The 15,086-nt window shown below is 41.4% G+C and overlaps 1 protein-coding gene across 6 annotated transcripts in view; it reads right to left on the bottom strand.

The window, feature by feature from the left end:
• kcnh7 (potassium channel, voltage gated eag related subfamily H, member 7) overlaps window positions 1–13,179 on the bottom strand; it is a 50,297-nt gene extending 37,118 nt beyond the window's left edge. For all 6 annotated transcript variants that reach the window (XM_034151176.1, XM_034151173.1, XM_034151174.1 and 3 more), the window contains exons 1-2: window positions 12,694–13,179; window positions 11,713–11,943 (exon numbers count right to left, since the gene is read on the bottom strand). In XM_034151176.1, the coding sequence (XP_034007067.1) occupies window positions 11,713–11,943; window positions 12,694–12,769 (307 nt within the window). In that variant the 5' untranslated portion in view covers window positions 12,770–13,179. The remainder of the gene's footprint in view (window positions 1–11,712; window positions 11,944–12,693) is intronic.
• Between the last annotated feature and the right edge of the window lie 1,907 nt (window positions 13,180–15,086).

Here is a 15,086-nt window from a genome sequence, read left to right as displayed (position 1 = left end):
CTGGAAATGTCATTAGATTCTATTTCCACTATCAATAATTAAGACAATGCAGCTCCACGTGTGAATGTTCTGGGTGGTAGCTAAGGTAAAGATCAGCACATGCACCTTGATCAGTTAAAAGGCATTACATCAAGTCTCTCCTGTCTGTCGATCACACAAACACACACACACACACACACACACACACACACACACAGCAGTTTAACATCTGCCGACTGCTCGTTTCTGATGGGGGCGTATGGGAATCCTGATAGCCCTAATTTGGAGAAACCGCTGCCAAGAGTATCGCAGTCAAACTCATTTTAAATTGTAGCCTGTGCTTTGTGCCCGGGCTTAATAGACATGGTGTGTGTACGTGTAGGTGTGTGTGCCAGTGAGTGACACTGATGGGATCCGAGCCTCCAGCAGCAGGGAGCTGTTGGCTGGTGCTGCACCGCTGGAGGTTACGGTGACATCTCCCTCTCCCCCTCTCTGCCAGAAGCTCAGCGGGGAGCATCTTCTCGGCTAATTGTCATCAGATCAACCAATCAGGTCGCTCTCTGACCCTGTGTGTTAGTCAGGGTGGCTGAGTCAATCCCTGTTGTACTATCATCACCCCTCTTTGACTTTACATGAGAAGGTGAGCTAAATGTGTGAATGACGATGACGTATAGCACAAGGCGTGTGCAAAGGTGGGGAAGCCTGTGAGCTACAATGATACATATACACGTGACATGCCTTACCCCCTCATACCACCCTCCAGATGAATTCTCCTAAATATGACGCACTATAGAGTGGCGGAGTGATGTATTTTTGTAGGCCGGCCCAGAAGATAGCAAGGGCTCCCTCAACTAAAAGCCAATGGGATTTTTCTATTGGATTTTGTATCATGCAAAAAATAAGATCTGTGGCAAACACACGTTTATGGTACTTAACGTTAGGCTATAAAGGAAGTACATCAAGTACAGCTTCGGTTGTGGAAATGAAACAGTTAAACATAAGAATAGACCTTGTTCTGAAGAGAGGAAGGCTTATTCTTCTGCCTTCCATTAGGAGAATGGGATCCATTCCCCTTCTCTCCCCGAGAACATTCAGTTGAACTAAGAGCTGTTTAACTCTCTAATCCAGGAGCTACCTTATCCTCGAGGTTACAACATCATCAGAGAGACTGACCCATCACCCAGAGGTCACATGTCAAATCACTGCATCACAAGGTAAAGTTCTGTTTTATGTAAATTAATCCAAATTACGCTGCAGAATGACTCGTAACTTAACAAAATCATAATATGGAATTACAAAATCGTGTAAAAAATGCACATGCTCAATAGTACTTAATAACTGTCACAGTGGGGAGCACATTACAAATTATTTAATCACCTTCAGTACATCATGCTGCTATTTTTTCCATGTTAGCTATTTCACGGGTCATTTAGTTGAAATCCCATTTTTGCTGTAAAACAAAAAGGTATTTTGTACTTGTGGTTGACTTGTTAGCGTAGGGATATCATTTAAGGTCATGAGGCGAGTCCTAAGCAATGCACGGACTACAACAAAGCCTGGCCGAGCAGTATTAGGAATAACCTGTCTGAAGCTGTGGGCACCACGCCGTGTCACTGAGAAAGGTTATCTGGGAGATCATGGAGGGTGATTGAAGGCTCTGCACACTCTGTCAAACAGCACGCTGTGAATGCTGCCAGAAATACACCGTTCATCATTATGAATGTGGGAAAAACCTGACTAGTTGCAAACACATCAACGTGATATAATTGGATGTGTGAAAATAATGCCTGCTTTTGTATTTTTATACAGCACGCTAAACATATTTTTTGTTTCCATTGCCAGTCATTGGTGCGCTTGTTGTCCTGATAAAAGATTGCTGTATTGATTCAGTGTGTGATTGCATATGTGTTATTAGTGTACTTATCTGTGTTTGCTCGGTGTATCTGGGCAATAATCTATGATGTGTTGATTAAAAGGATTATATTGACTGTTAAAGGTTTTACTTTCTCTCAATCATAAGGACTTTAGACACAACCAAATAAGGCAACGCTTTTCTCCTTCTCTGAGAATAAACTGTGTACACAGGCTGACAGGAGGACATGTCATATCTACAGGAAAAACCAATAACAACATCACAGCGTATGTGCTGTAAGTGCTCCTGTAGATACTGAAACAAATGTGATTAAACAACACTGTAAAAGCTTGACAGGCGCCACTTCCTGTCATGCTTGTCTTAACACTGCACTGCGATACCAATTTACTTTTGTCAAAACCTCAGCTATCTGTCTGCCCACAGGAAAAACAACAATATGAGTCTTGTGTGGAGGAGACTCATATGACAAATACAAAGCCTCAGTGGTCCAAGGCCTTAAGAATGTGCGGTTGTCAGGTTTTGTTGAGCTGTGATGAAACAGACCGGTGGCCGTAGGCTGTCCCCTCGGACTCTAAGGGCTTGTTGATTCAATCTCCGTCAAAGTGACTCCGCAGATTGCTGATCCCTGCCTGACATTTAGATTTCATGGTAGGAGGTTGATTCAAAGGGTCAAACACTGACAGCCTGGGCGTGGAAACACTGTAAGAACATCAACATGTTAATGGCCAAGCATCAGGTCTGCCACTATGCCTAAGAGGAGGATGGAAGGCTCTAAGCACTAAAGACCTACTCCGGACCCTTTTGAAACAGCAGGAATGATCAGAATTTAATTTAAATGACTTCTATTGGTTTCCAAAGCTCTTAATAGTCTTGATCCTAGCTATTTATCAGATTTGCTTTTAAATGATGAACCCTCTAGAACGCCCGGGTCTTCTGGTACTGGTCTTTTAATCATACTTAAAGTTCAAAGAAACGGTTAGGTGTCGTTTTATTACTCAGCCCACGATTGAGGAACATCTTCCCAGAAGCCTTAAGGGCAGGAGAAAGAGCGTTCATACCTTTATGAGCCAACCATTTTTCACTTCACAAGCAACATATCATAAAAAAATAACTGGTTTATTGGCTCACACCTTAATAAATAAATCCCTACGTGTTTGTTTATTTATTGTGATGTGAGAGTACCATGTGCCGTTTCACATTCATATTTGCATTCCAAAAATCCATGAACAATTGAGCAAATGTCAAACATGAATGAAAACGATCAGGTCACCATGTGATCTGATGAAAAAATGAATGGACGTTCATTCACAGATGCTCACATGTGATCTGTGAATGAGAGAAAGCAGGGATCATGGGCTGGAATCATAAATATGAGAGGGGGGAGGAGGGATCAACATTTTTACCCATAAACCTTTTTATTACACTTTGAAGCATATCTTACAATTAATCACCATTCATCTCTCTGAATGGATGAACAGTGTCTCTGTACAGCTGTGCAGGGTGGGTGAGGGTGAGCCCCCTCAATGAGGCGAGAGTAAGAGAAGGCAGGGGGAGGGGGACCTGCAAAGTGAAGTGTGTTGAGGCTGGGCAGGTTGGGGGAGGGGGCTGTGAGACTGTTTACTGTTTGTTTGTGGTAATAGCGTCACATATTGGCAGTGTGTGTGGGCTTAATCCATAGATCCAACATCACAATGACCCGTGTGTGTTCAGTGGCACCGGGCCTGCCAAACGTGACGGTGAAAAAGATTACAAGCTGAGGTTAAACTGCTATACGACATTGATATTGGCAGCCATGAAATAATGTATATCAGTTACATGGCCAATAGTGTCAAATATCCTTATAAGTACTTAATCAACTACTGTTCGGAGAAAAGCTTCATTTTTCTGCAGATTCTAAATGATTTGTGTTTAAGTGTATTCATTCAAAGACCTAAACATCTTGATTACGACCTCTTTATATATTTGGATGACATATGAGAAAATGATGTCGGATCTGTGACTGTAACCTCACCAGAAAGAGGAAGCCCACTGAAGAAATGGGTTATTGATCCCAATGACTTAAGGGGCAAGGTTTCATGAATATCAATGCCAATGTCTGCATGTATCGAATATATGTCTGAGGCAATTCTGATTAAGGGCACGACTGCATGTGTATTATTTCTTTTTAAATTGTAAATTAAAGCGACCCTGATATTTTTTTAGTTATGATTTCCCATGTTCATGTTCTAATCTGGAAAGATGATAAATGAAAATGCCTTAAGGCAGCAGAAATTGACTGCCGATAAATCAATAAGTAAAAATGCATGTACATGACTCCATTAGTGTAAATAAAGGGCATGAACATAAACGTGCTTCCTCTAAGCTTGTGTGTAGCCACAGCAGAGTCATGGCTGTAAGGATTATCATTCCACCACAGTGATCCAGACTATAATATCTCTACAGCCGATAGTCATGTCTGCAAATAGGCTGTAGTCATGACATTTTTCACAGCATTTCATCTAATTCTGCATTACGTATGTGTATGAGATTTGCATCTATGAACCAGGAAAGTAGGAATGGCTCAACACCGCCACATTTGAGTTTTTTATGTCTTAGGGTTAGCTTTTACTTATGTGATTCTCTTTTCTTTTTTTGTATTAAATTGTTGTGCATATGATAATATAGACGTTGAAACATGTTAAATCCCTTTGCATTAGCACCACTACTAGATTCTGCTTTTGACTCTGCAGGATGAATCTGAGAGTAGCTGATATGGCTCTTTGAACTGTTGCCAGGACAACCCTATGCTACAATGCACATAGAGACGGCCAAGTGAGGGTGGGACCGACAACAGAAAATGAATCCAAAGGAGGGAAATAAATGTGTATGAGGTTTAAGACAGGACTGATAAAGCACAGCAGGGGCATGTATCTACCTCACATGCCTCCACTTTGACTGCTTCAAAGCACTCAGGTTTATATCAGCAACCACCAAGCAGAGTTACAACAGATCTTCTTGTAAAATATGTAGTTCTTGCTGCCGGCAGCGAAGAAACTCATTATAAATGAGCTCCACTTTGAGGCATGAGCACAGAGAAAATCGAAGCCTTTGCTACAACACAACGCTGTCACTTTAGATTGTGAGTGTGTGTGTGTGTGGGGGGGGGGGGGGGGGGGGACTAGCTCATTAAACTCCTTCCTCTCAGGCACAACTGATGAGAGCAAAGTCACACACCATTCGCCAAACAACTCCCTTATTTAAATGATCCTTTAGTGGTAACCCCCCCCCCCCCCCCCCACCCTCTGCGGAGAGACAGACAGAGGGAATCAGAACTATGTACATCCATAATTAAAGCTGCTGGACTGGATTCAAGAGGGTGTTCCTGCCATGGAAGAAGCCGTCTGATATTCAGCTGCGCCGCATTCCTTCATCCCTCACTGTCACACACAACTTCACACGTAGTTTAGGGCGCACCCCCCCCATCTAATTGATCTGCCTCATTTTGTCTTTGTGTTGCCACCTCTCTTTTTCTTCCCTCACAGACACAAGCTACCCACAAAATAAAAGCCTATCTTGGTTGGATCTACAATAATTGCTTTTACAGAGGACGGTTTCTGTTCCACAGTCACACCATCAAACGGCTTCAAGCAAATGACCCGAGTCATATCACTTATCGTGCCCTACTTCCTCTGAGGCTACAGGGCCGTATTGACTGGTTCCTTGTTATCTTGAGAGCAGTTCACACCAGTTGGTCACAAGTTGCATCTGAAGCATTACTGCAAGACTATGAAATGTCCATCGTATAAAAACACCTTAAAAGCAGCTACAAATGTCTAACTACTATCAAGTGTTTTTTCCTCCAGGGTGGTGATAGTTCCTCTGGTTTTCAAGTTTCTTCTTGGAGTTATTTTAAACTATGTGACAGCCAAAGCCACTTAAAGGGGTAACAGGTGAAACATGTAGTATAAAGGATCAACAAGGAGCTGTATGAATTGATGTCATTTCTGCTGCAGGCTAGAGGCTCTAGGCTAGATGAGCTGCTAGTAGCGTAACACACCCGGATTGATTGAACTGTCTGCAATTGAACTGCATTGTGGGTAATGTTGCGCCTGTTTTGAAAAGGCAGAATAATTTGTAGAATCAAAAAAGCTTCATTAATTGTTATCTTTTTTTTATACAGTGCTTAATTGTTGGACAAAATAAGCAATTTTTTAATTACTAGACAAAACTAAAAACATCTCCGTCCTAAGAGTGAGGTACTGTACTCTAGCAAAGATGTCATGTTTTTAGCAGCCATCACAATCTGAAGATTCAACATTAGTATGGCATTTTAAGCGGTGCTGAAAAAGTTCTGATATCAGCGAGCATCACTGAAGCACAACTAACTTGAATCTATTTATAGCGTGTCTCATTTGCTATTTGCAAGTGAAAGCTTTTACCATGTACTGAGCTTATGGATTTTCTTGATAGACCCCTGAGAGGCTCTTTAGTCCGACAGCAAGACACTGTGATTATTCAATTTGAATCACTGACTGGAGAGGCGTATAGAGAAACTGTTGCTCAGTAAATACTCGTGGATATTTGAAAAGATGTTTAATGCTTTATCTTTACCTTAGTCATGTATTTGCAGGGCTGAAGGCCTTTATTAATAAATAAAATATCAAAGACTAAAAGCATTGACTGTTGTGTTAGCTATAGCTGCTCACCGCACCATTTTGTAATGTAGGAAACAGACGGTATTTAAATATACATTTGACTTTCAATACAACTCAGAGTCCTGCCACCTGCAGAAGTTTTCGGATGACTCTGCAGTGGTAGGGTGTATAAGGGATGGACGGGAGGAGGAGTACAGAGCGCTGGTGGGTGATTTTGTTGAGTGGACTGGAAGAAATCATCTGCTTCTGAATGTGGCCAAGACCAGAGAGATGGTCATTGATTTCAGGAGGAAGAGGACATCTCCTCCTCTGCCCCTGTGCATTCTAGGAGAGGATGTGGCTGTTGTGGAGGACTACAAATACCTGGGAGTGCACTTAGACAATGGGCTGAACTGGAGGATCAACACTGACGCTGTGTACAAGAAGGGGATGAGCCGACTCTATTTTCTGAGGAAGCTGAGATCCTTCCACGTATGCAGCAAGATGCTGGAGATCTTCTATCAGTCTGTGGTGGCTAGTGCACTCTTCTTTGCTGCGGTCTGCTGGGGGGGCAGCATAAGAGACACTGAACAGGCTGTTGTCCATCATGGATAACCCCACCCATCCTCTCCACCTGCAGCTGGACAGTCAACGCAGCTCCTTCTCCAACAGACTGCTGCAGCTCCCCTGTCACAAGGACAGATACTGGAAAACATTCCTGCCCACTGCAATAACTCTGTACAATAAATCACCTCTGGCTGGAAGAGAACTCTCTGCTCCATAGTTTCTCTAGAAATAAAACCACCTTGTACATTTTACTCTATAATCTGTTCAATATTTATACTCCATATTCCATATATTTTGAATATATATATATATTTGTATATATATATATAATATCTGCATGTATATTTTCTATTTCGACATGTATATTTTCTATTTTATATATATATATTTTTTTTCTATTCTTGTATATTTTGTAGTTTTGTTTTATTGTAAAATGCCTTTTATGCTGCTGTAACAACAACAATTTCCCAATTTGGGATCAATAAAGTACGTACTATCTATCTATCTATAAGGGTCTGTGCTTATTGCTTTACCATTTGTTTTAGATAAGAGGAGATCATGTCGTTTAGCAAATTCCAATTTCCCACTACTTTACTGTGTAATTACCCCATGAAGCATTAGCATTTAAATAGACCATGTGGCTATCTAACAAGAGTCTGCCAGGAGAAAGGGAACCCAAATCTAACGTCTTGGCAACATTCCAACACTTACTGTAAGGCCACTTAATGGAGGGACTATGACTATGGTTAATTAAATTATTATATTTGACGTCTTTACTCTTTATCTGTAGTTTCAACAAAGGATTGCTTTATATGACAGCCCCTCAGGATTTTGTAATGACATCTCTGGTTCTAACCTGCTTAGTCTTTCTATTTTCTTTTCACTTTGTTTCACAGCTGTGTTATTCTGTTTGAAAAGAAAGTGACAGGGGAGACATCCAGAAAAAAACTTGCAGTTATTTATCCTTGATTCAAATTGACAGTTTCATAGGAATCATCTTAAACCCATCACCAGCAAGGCACTCTGTGGTTAGCGCAGTTTTGTTCTCAGTGACAGAAATCCTTGTTGTTGACAGAGTTTTGCTTTGTTTGTGATTATAATTGTGTATCTGTGATCATCTGTAAACATAGTAAGCCCATAAAACATACTGCAGCATCCTCACAGAAACACGGGTTTGTTTTTCTCCATTGGATACAAATGGAATGACTTACATGCATAAATTATGGGATGATGACAGCAAAGTGCAAATCGAAATAGCACCAGTGAGTCACACTTTTCAGGTGCTGATAGAGTTGAGAAGAGGCACGTACAGCCTACCAAGGTAAACAAAAATACAATTGTTACAAATGTAGCACCTAAATGTCAAGCACAGGGGTTTGGAATACACTTTTGACTACTTTTAGACCCTACTTTCTCTTTCGAGGTCATGGAGATATGAGCAATCGGAGGCAAAAGGACCAGTGGACCTGCGAAGGCACAAATCACAAAGCATTAACAATGTGCCAGAGATTGTGCTGACAAGGAGAATCTCCTTCACGGGCTGTAAAGGACAGCGGGCGATGCGTTTATAATGCAGACCCCGGGTCACGGGATTAAAAAGAAGATTGTCTGGCAGAAACCCCAACGGTCCACCACAAGGAGAGCAATCAGCTTGCTGCAATGACATTTCCCCTGGAATTCCAATATAGGAGACAATAGAGATAGGAAATGAGAGCTGTGTGTGTGCAGTGGATGGAGTGGGAGGGAGGGAGGTAGTTACATCTAAGATCAAAGTGTTTCTCAAATGGCTGCAATCTGAAATCTTAAGTCTTAATGTGGTTCATTCCAATCAGAAGGCTCCCAGAAGCCACACAACTTTTTAATATCTTCACTTGACATTTTCTTCTGTAGTTTCATGTAACAAAAAAGCCTCAAGTAGAACCAAATAAACATGTCCTTGCTTGTTTCTCAAACTTGAGGTCATGGTCTTGTTTTTCTGTTTTTCGTCCCACATCAGGTCAATTAATTCCTACTATGGAATCCTGATAATCAGGGAGATTAGTTGTTATTGAAAACTAAGGAGAATATAGGAGGAGCGAACCAGGATGTATGACCTTCCCTAGAGAAGCTCTGAGGTCAGCTGAGAGGAAACACGGAGGTAATTAGTGGCTCAGTGTACAGAATGGTAATGAGGCCTTCTCCCCCCGATAGAGGGTCCGACTGTCAGAAGTCATCCAGCTCTTTTTATCCAAGTCTCCTGTGGGTCAGCCGGTGGAGGCAGGGCGTTCGGCCCTCATTGATTTCTCCTCTCCAATGCACCGGTTTTGAAGATCAATGCAACATGAAGGTATTTGTGTCCTCATTATGCTGTTTGCTCAGCAGATCGATGCAGCTTGGCCTGGCTGACATTAAGTCTGCGTAGAGGAGCATCAGACCTGTAATGGTCATATTTAACGTACTTGAATCCTAGTATAAAGTATAAGAGTGCGACATTATGAGTCAGTGCCCAAGTATCAAAAGTGAAAGTACACTACTTATGCTGAAGCTTGGTTCCCCTAAGGCGGATGTTTGGTCTTCAAAGGTCTTTGTTTGGTTTAATTAGTTCAACAAATATTCCCAGAAGCTTTATACGTCAAATGTTCTTGTGATACTGCAATACAGCTCACTAATGAGAGTGCTAACTAATGGATTCTGTGAGGTTATTTTTAAAAACGTGTTACGAGAAATGTGTAGTAATCACCTCTTTTATAACAAAGGGAAGTTGTAAATATAGTAAAGGACAGAAAACATATTAAGAATGTTCTACTATCGTCAGAAAAGTATTGCCAGAACAAATCTGCAAACAACATTCCTTTTCAAAGTGTAAAACTAAAACAGTACACAGCATAAAACTAAGGAAAATGTTCTTTCCCTGGGTGTCATATTTTGGAAAACATAAAATAAGACATGCCTCACCAAGGCTCTGGTTGCATATTGACTCCAACCACTCAAAGAATAAGTCCTCCACTCCGCCTCTAAGCATTATCCACTAAATTCATCTCACTCTTTCTACCTTTGAGACCACACACACGTGTATCCCAGGATACTAACATGTGGGTAAACCACCCTATTCTACATTACCTCTCTCTCTGGGTTTTCCTATACCTGCCTGATATGAATTACACACGTGCACACACACAGGTCAATCTTCAAAGAGCACTGCATCATCCATCACTGATACAGAGCTCCTATCTCACATCAAATGTCAGAAAGATCCCTCCCATTGTATCTTGTTTCATGTTCATGAGAACATCCAGCCGTAGGTAGGCAGATACAGTTTAACCCTTTCTACAGATCAAGAGACTTCTCCTATAACGCTCAGCTACTTCACTCATGGATGCCTCAGTAAAGACATTTACCCAACTAAAATGAGTGCGATAGATTAGTTGATATTGGATTAAAAACAACCAAACAATCGATGAGGATGAAACTAATAAAGCCTAAACCTGCATACAACGAACAATCAATCCTATGCCGTAGTAAAACTTCACCTTTAAGCGTTATGCAAGGAGGCTTAATCATCTGAACACACATGTCATTGTGGGAGGTCAATACATGAACTATTTCTGAACTACCACAGTTGAAAATGTAACTCTGGAGCTCGCCTATAACTCATCGAGATGAAACCAGCTGTCATACCAAGTCATGATCTGTATGCAGAATTCATAAGCAGCATATGCACGCAAGTACATTATTTAAACTATGGCTATTCAGTCAGAGAAGAGGGTCATGCCTGTGAGTTCTGACAGGATGTTGACATTTTAATGCTAAAATGCCAAGGATGTAGCTTAATGAATGCAGCAATGACATCTGTGTTCACTACTGTACATCCACCATGCTATTCTTCTTAGATGTATTGAGAACAGAAAGCACACGGCTTACTCTCCTCACATTACTCTCTGGGGAAGTGAGCTACATCTTTCCCATGGTGCCCTCTCCGGCGCAGGCTAATGAACATCTCCCAGCCACCCTGCGCTGCTTTGCATCACTTCAAAACTGGACTTTACAGCAAAGGAAACCTTCACAGCTGCTCTCTCTCCCCCCTCAGGGTTTACATGCAAATGGGTGCACTCAGTGAGTTGCCGCTGCAAAATGTTCTACATGGAGCAGACTCAGAGATAGAAATGACCAGCAGTGTATCCAGAGACAGTCACACATTCAACTGCGTATCTGGCATTAACACTGCAGGTGTAACTCAACAAAATGTGTGGAAAAAAACAAAATGTGATTATTTTTGGAAGGGACTGACAGAGCTAGGTTCAGCCAGCATGCATTTGACAATGGTGGAAAGTACATTTACTCAAGTAAAAAATGATGACATATTTTTGGGAATTAAGATATCTGGCAGTAAAAAAAGTCATGAACTCATCCTTTAACCGGAATCATAATGAAAATGATGTTGACATTAATAATTATAATCCAATTATATGATATCCTCACGATGGCAATTCTGCATAGTGAGTACTTTTGGGTACTCAAATATATTTTGATACTAATACTTATCCTAAAGTAAGTTCAGTAAGAAGAGTAATATTTCCACTGTAGTATTGCTTCTTTTTCCTTTACTAAAAGATGTGAGTATCTCTTTCACCTATGAGTCCACTGCAGCCTTATGTCATGTGCTTTACATGTCACCTGACCCCCAGAGTCAGCGGTACTCACCATCCTTGCGGTGGTAGGTGATCTCTACCTTGCGCTCCTCTGATCCCATGAGAGCCTGGGCCACCTGAGCCTGCGAGTGCCGGGTGGTGAACTCTCCATGCAGGAAGTCACAGGTGCACGGCTTCTGCATGACGTCCGCCCTGGAGAAGCCCGTCATCTCGCAGAAGGTGTCATTACAGTAGATGATAGCACAGTTCTGCACCCGGGCATTGGCTATGATGAATTTCTTATCTGAAAAAGGAGAGATGGAGAGAGGGAGAATGAGAATTTGTTCATGGGCAGAATAACAGAAACAAGATGAGTGCAGTGATTCACTGTTAAATATACATGTTCATGTACATTTAAAAGAATGTAAATAGGTGGCTGTTGGAAGCTGGATTATCCCTTCATTATATTGAATATTCCTAAATAACTGTAAGAAATTATTTGCAGTTGATGTCTTTGTACTGGTTTATCATGTGATCAGCAAAGCTTGATTATTGCACTTTATATGATTAGGCTAGCCTTTTCTTAGATTTAAAAAAAAAATTGAAATAATGTGAGGAAAGCCACATGTTTTCCAGTTTTAAAACCAGATTTGTGATGGTTTATTCAATAGGCCTCCAGCTACACAGCACTGCACATTATCTATGAGAAATACATACAGAACCAGAGGATTTATTATGGGCAATTCAGGTTTCAAATGCTTGATCATTATATTTCTCATATGCAGCTTTTTAAACTACACTTTCCACTGGAGCAGGTGAGGTGCTGAGACACAGAGTAGCTGGATAAATCACTTAAAATGACTTTTCATGCATCTCTGACATATAAAAGCATTAACACATAGAATAGGTTCATTGTGTTCTATCTGCATCTTAAGCTTATTGTTATAAAAGCAGGCCTATTAGGCGATTCCCTAACAACCAAATTATTATTATGAGGATGCAGACACAAAAGGCAGGCATCACAGCACACTGGAAACCATGGAGAGGTACTCACTTTGTCCTTCGAATTTGCGAATTATTACTCCCAAAAACGTGTTTTGTGGCGCAACATGACCCCTCCTGACAGGCATGGTTCCCCCTCCAATAAATATGATGATAAAAAAATCTTCCAAGCCGGTCCCCCAAAACGCCTTCCGTCAAGTTCTAGCGGAAGACAACCCAAGCCAGAGGGGCTCCCCGTTTTCTTTGTCACCAGTCAGTCATCCTCGCAAGAATATCGCCCTCTCTCTCTTTTTGTTTAAGACCCCCCGTGTTTCCCTTATTTCAACTCCGACGCGTGCCCGCTTGAGCGCATCGCAGAGGCTTCCCTGCGCTCCTCGCCGATGGAAAGAAAGGAGTCGGTAGACCGCAGTTTCTCCAACATCTCACCGTCGCTCCTCGAAAGCACTGTGCGCGCTGTGCGTCTGTGTTGTTACGGAGGGAGGTCTCTGAAGCCAATGGCTGAGGCTGACACACCGGAGAGCAACACCGACACTGCGAAGGGGAGAAACCCACATGGATGCGTAGACAAAGCAGCAGACAGAGAGATAGTAGAGGCAGGGCTAGCTGGTAACGCACAGTAACGAATTACAGTAACGCGTTACAGCCGGAGCGTACAACTCGCTATTTTACGCATCCTTATAGGCAGCAGATAAACACTTTGTTATTACCCATTTTCGTTTAATTCATTATATTTTAAGTTGAATTGTTTTCCTGTTGCGGACATAATTCAGCATTACATGTGGTTTAACATACTGAAAATACTACATTACAAGTCCTAAATTAAAATGTTACTTAAGTAGGAATATAGAAGTAGGCCTATTGCCAGCTTAATGAAGGCTACTTAAAGTAACAAAAGTAAGTAATTCAAATAAACCCCACATTTACCAAGGGCAACATTGAAGGGAAGCACACATTAATGCATCAATAATTATAATAACTTAAATGGGCCATTCTGCATAACGAGTACTTCATATTTTGAAGTAAATTTTTTAATGCAGGACTTTTACTTATAACAGAGTATTTGTACATTGTAGGCTACTACAGTACTGACACTGTCATGTCACAGCGAGTGAAATTTAGAAGGCGTTACTTACTATATTAGCCCTAAGGACGCTACTTTAGCATTAGCTTAGTGAGTGCTAGCTAGCTTAATTTACCTGCTCAAGCTAACGTCTTACGTACTTATATGACGCAAAGAAGCAGCGTAAGTTAACAAAAAGGCTACAAAACACCTCGACGAGTATCTAAGTAGTACTGTAGACACTAATGAGTGTTTACTTCTGGAGCAGCTATGACTTATCTCAGAGTCACTTGTTGCGAGGGGTAGAGGTGTGTCGCCCTATACGTCGCCTCGTGAGGTTCCATGTAGTCCTCCTCCTTTCCTCTTTCCACTCAGTTTATGCTCTTCTGTCTCAAAGTGAGTCAGGAGCTGGCCATGGTGCTGCCGAGGGATTTGACTTCACATCCCATTCGTGGTGTCAGTACAGCAGACACTTTATGCATTTTTTTTACATTTTTTGGCATTTTCAAAACGTTTTTTTCATCATCATTGTTATTCATAGTACCACAAAAAGTTACTTAGAATTTGAATACAGAAAGTACTCTACCTCTTTTATTATTCTTCATTGCTCTGTCCTCTCAGATGTAAATTATTTCCCCCCATGTGTCTCTTGTCTCACTCAAAGCCATGCACACAAACACCCGGGGTGAAACATCTGTCCTGGTCTTATATTAGCTCTCAGTCCATATGGTCCATTCAGAAACCGACTAAATATACACAGACAAACAGAGTTTAGAGAGAAGCTGACATATGCTGCATTTACAACCTTTTATTTGAACACTGACTAGATTCCATGTGAAGTTAGCCTTTGTTCAACACCTTTCTCTTTGTCGCGCACAGACAGCTTGCTTTGGATGTTTTAGTTTTCCCCTGCGGCGTGTGGCCTATAGTCTCAGATTTACAGCATTTATTAGTACTAATCTACATTTTGTTGCCCACATCCAATTTGTCAACACAGTTAATGATATTGTAATCCACACAAATCTTTTTTGTCTTTCATTTCCCCTTCTCTGTCGCTGTCGCACAACAAGCACGACTCACTGATTCAAAGCTGCGGAACAGTAAAGGGTAGGCCTGCCCTTGAGTCATATTCACATTAAAAGGAGTGACAACATTAATTAATTGTATTTTAGCTCATAATACGCTCACTGAAAGGACATGCTGGTGGTGACAAACACTATTTCAACAGAGAGAACAACATAATCCTTATGGATTAGCTCCTGCACAGCATAGTAGAAAAGCAGGAATTCCAGATGGGTGGAAGTATTGGGAGATGCTCTAGATTACATGTGTCAAACTCAAGGCCCGGGGGCCAAATCAGGCACTTGGTGGATTTAATTTCGGCC

Source organism: Trematomus bernacchii, unplaced genomic scaffold (genome assembly GCF_902827165.1).
Source record: "Trematomus bernacchii unplaced genomic scaffold, fTreBer1.1, whole genome shotgun sequence".
In the NCBI taxonomy this organism is placed as follows: Eukaryota; Metazoa; Chordata; class Actinopteri; order Perciformes; family Nototheniidae; genus Trematomus; species Trematomus bernacchii.
Note: the sequence above shows the minus strand (reverse complement) of the source record. Positions and strands in the feature narration are given on the sequence as shown.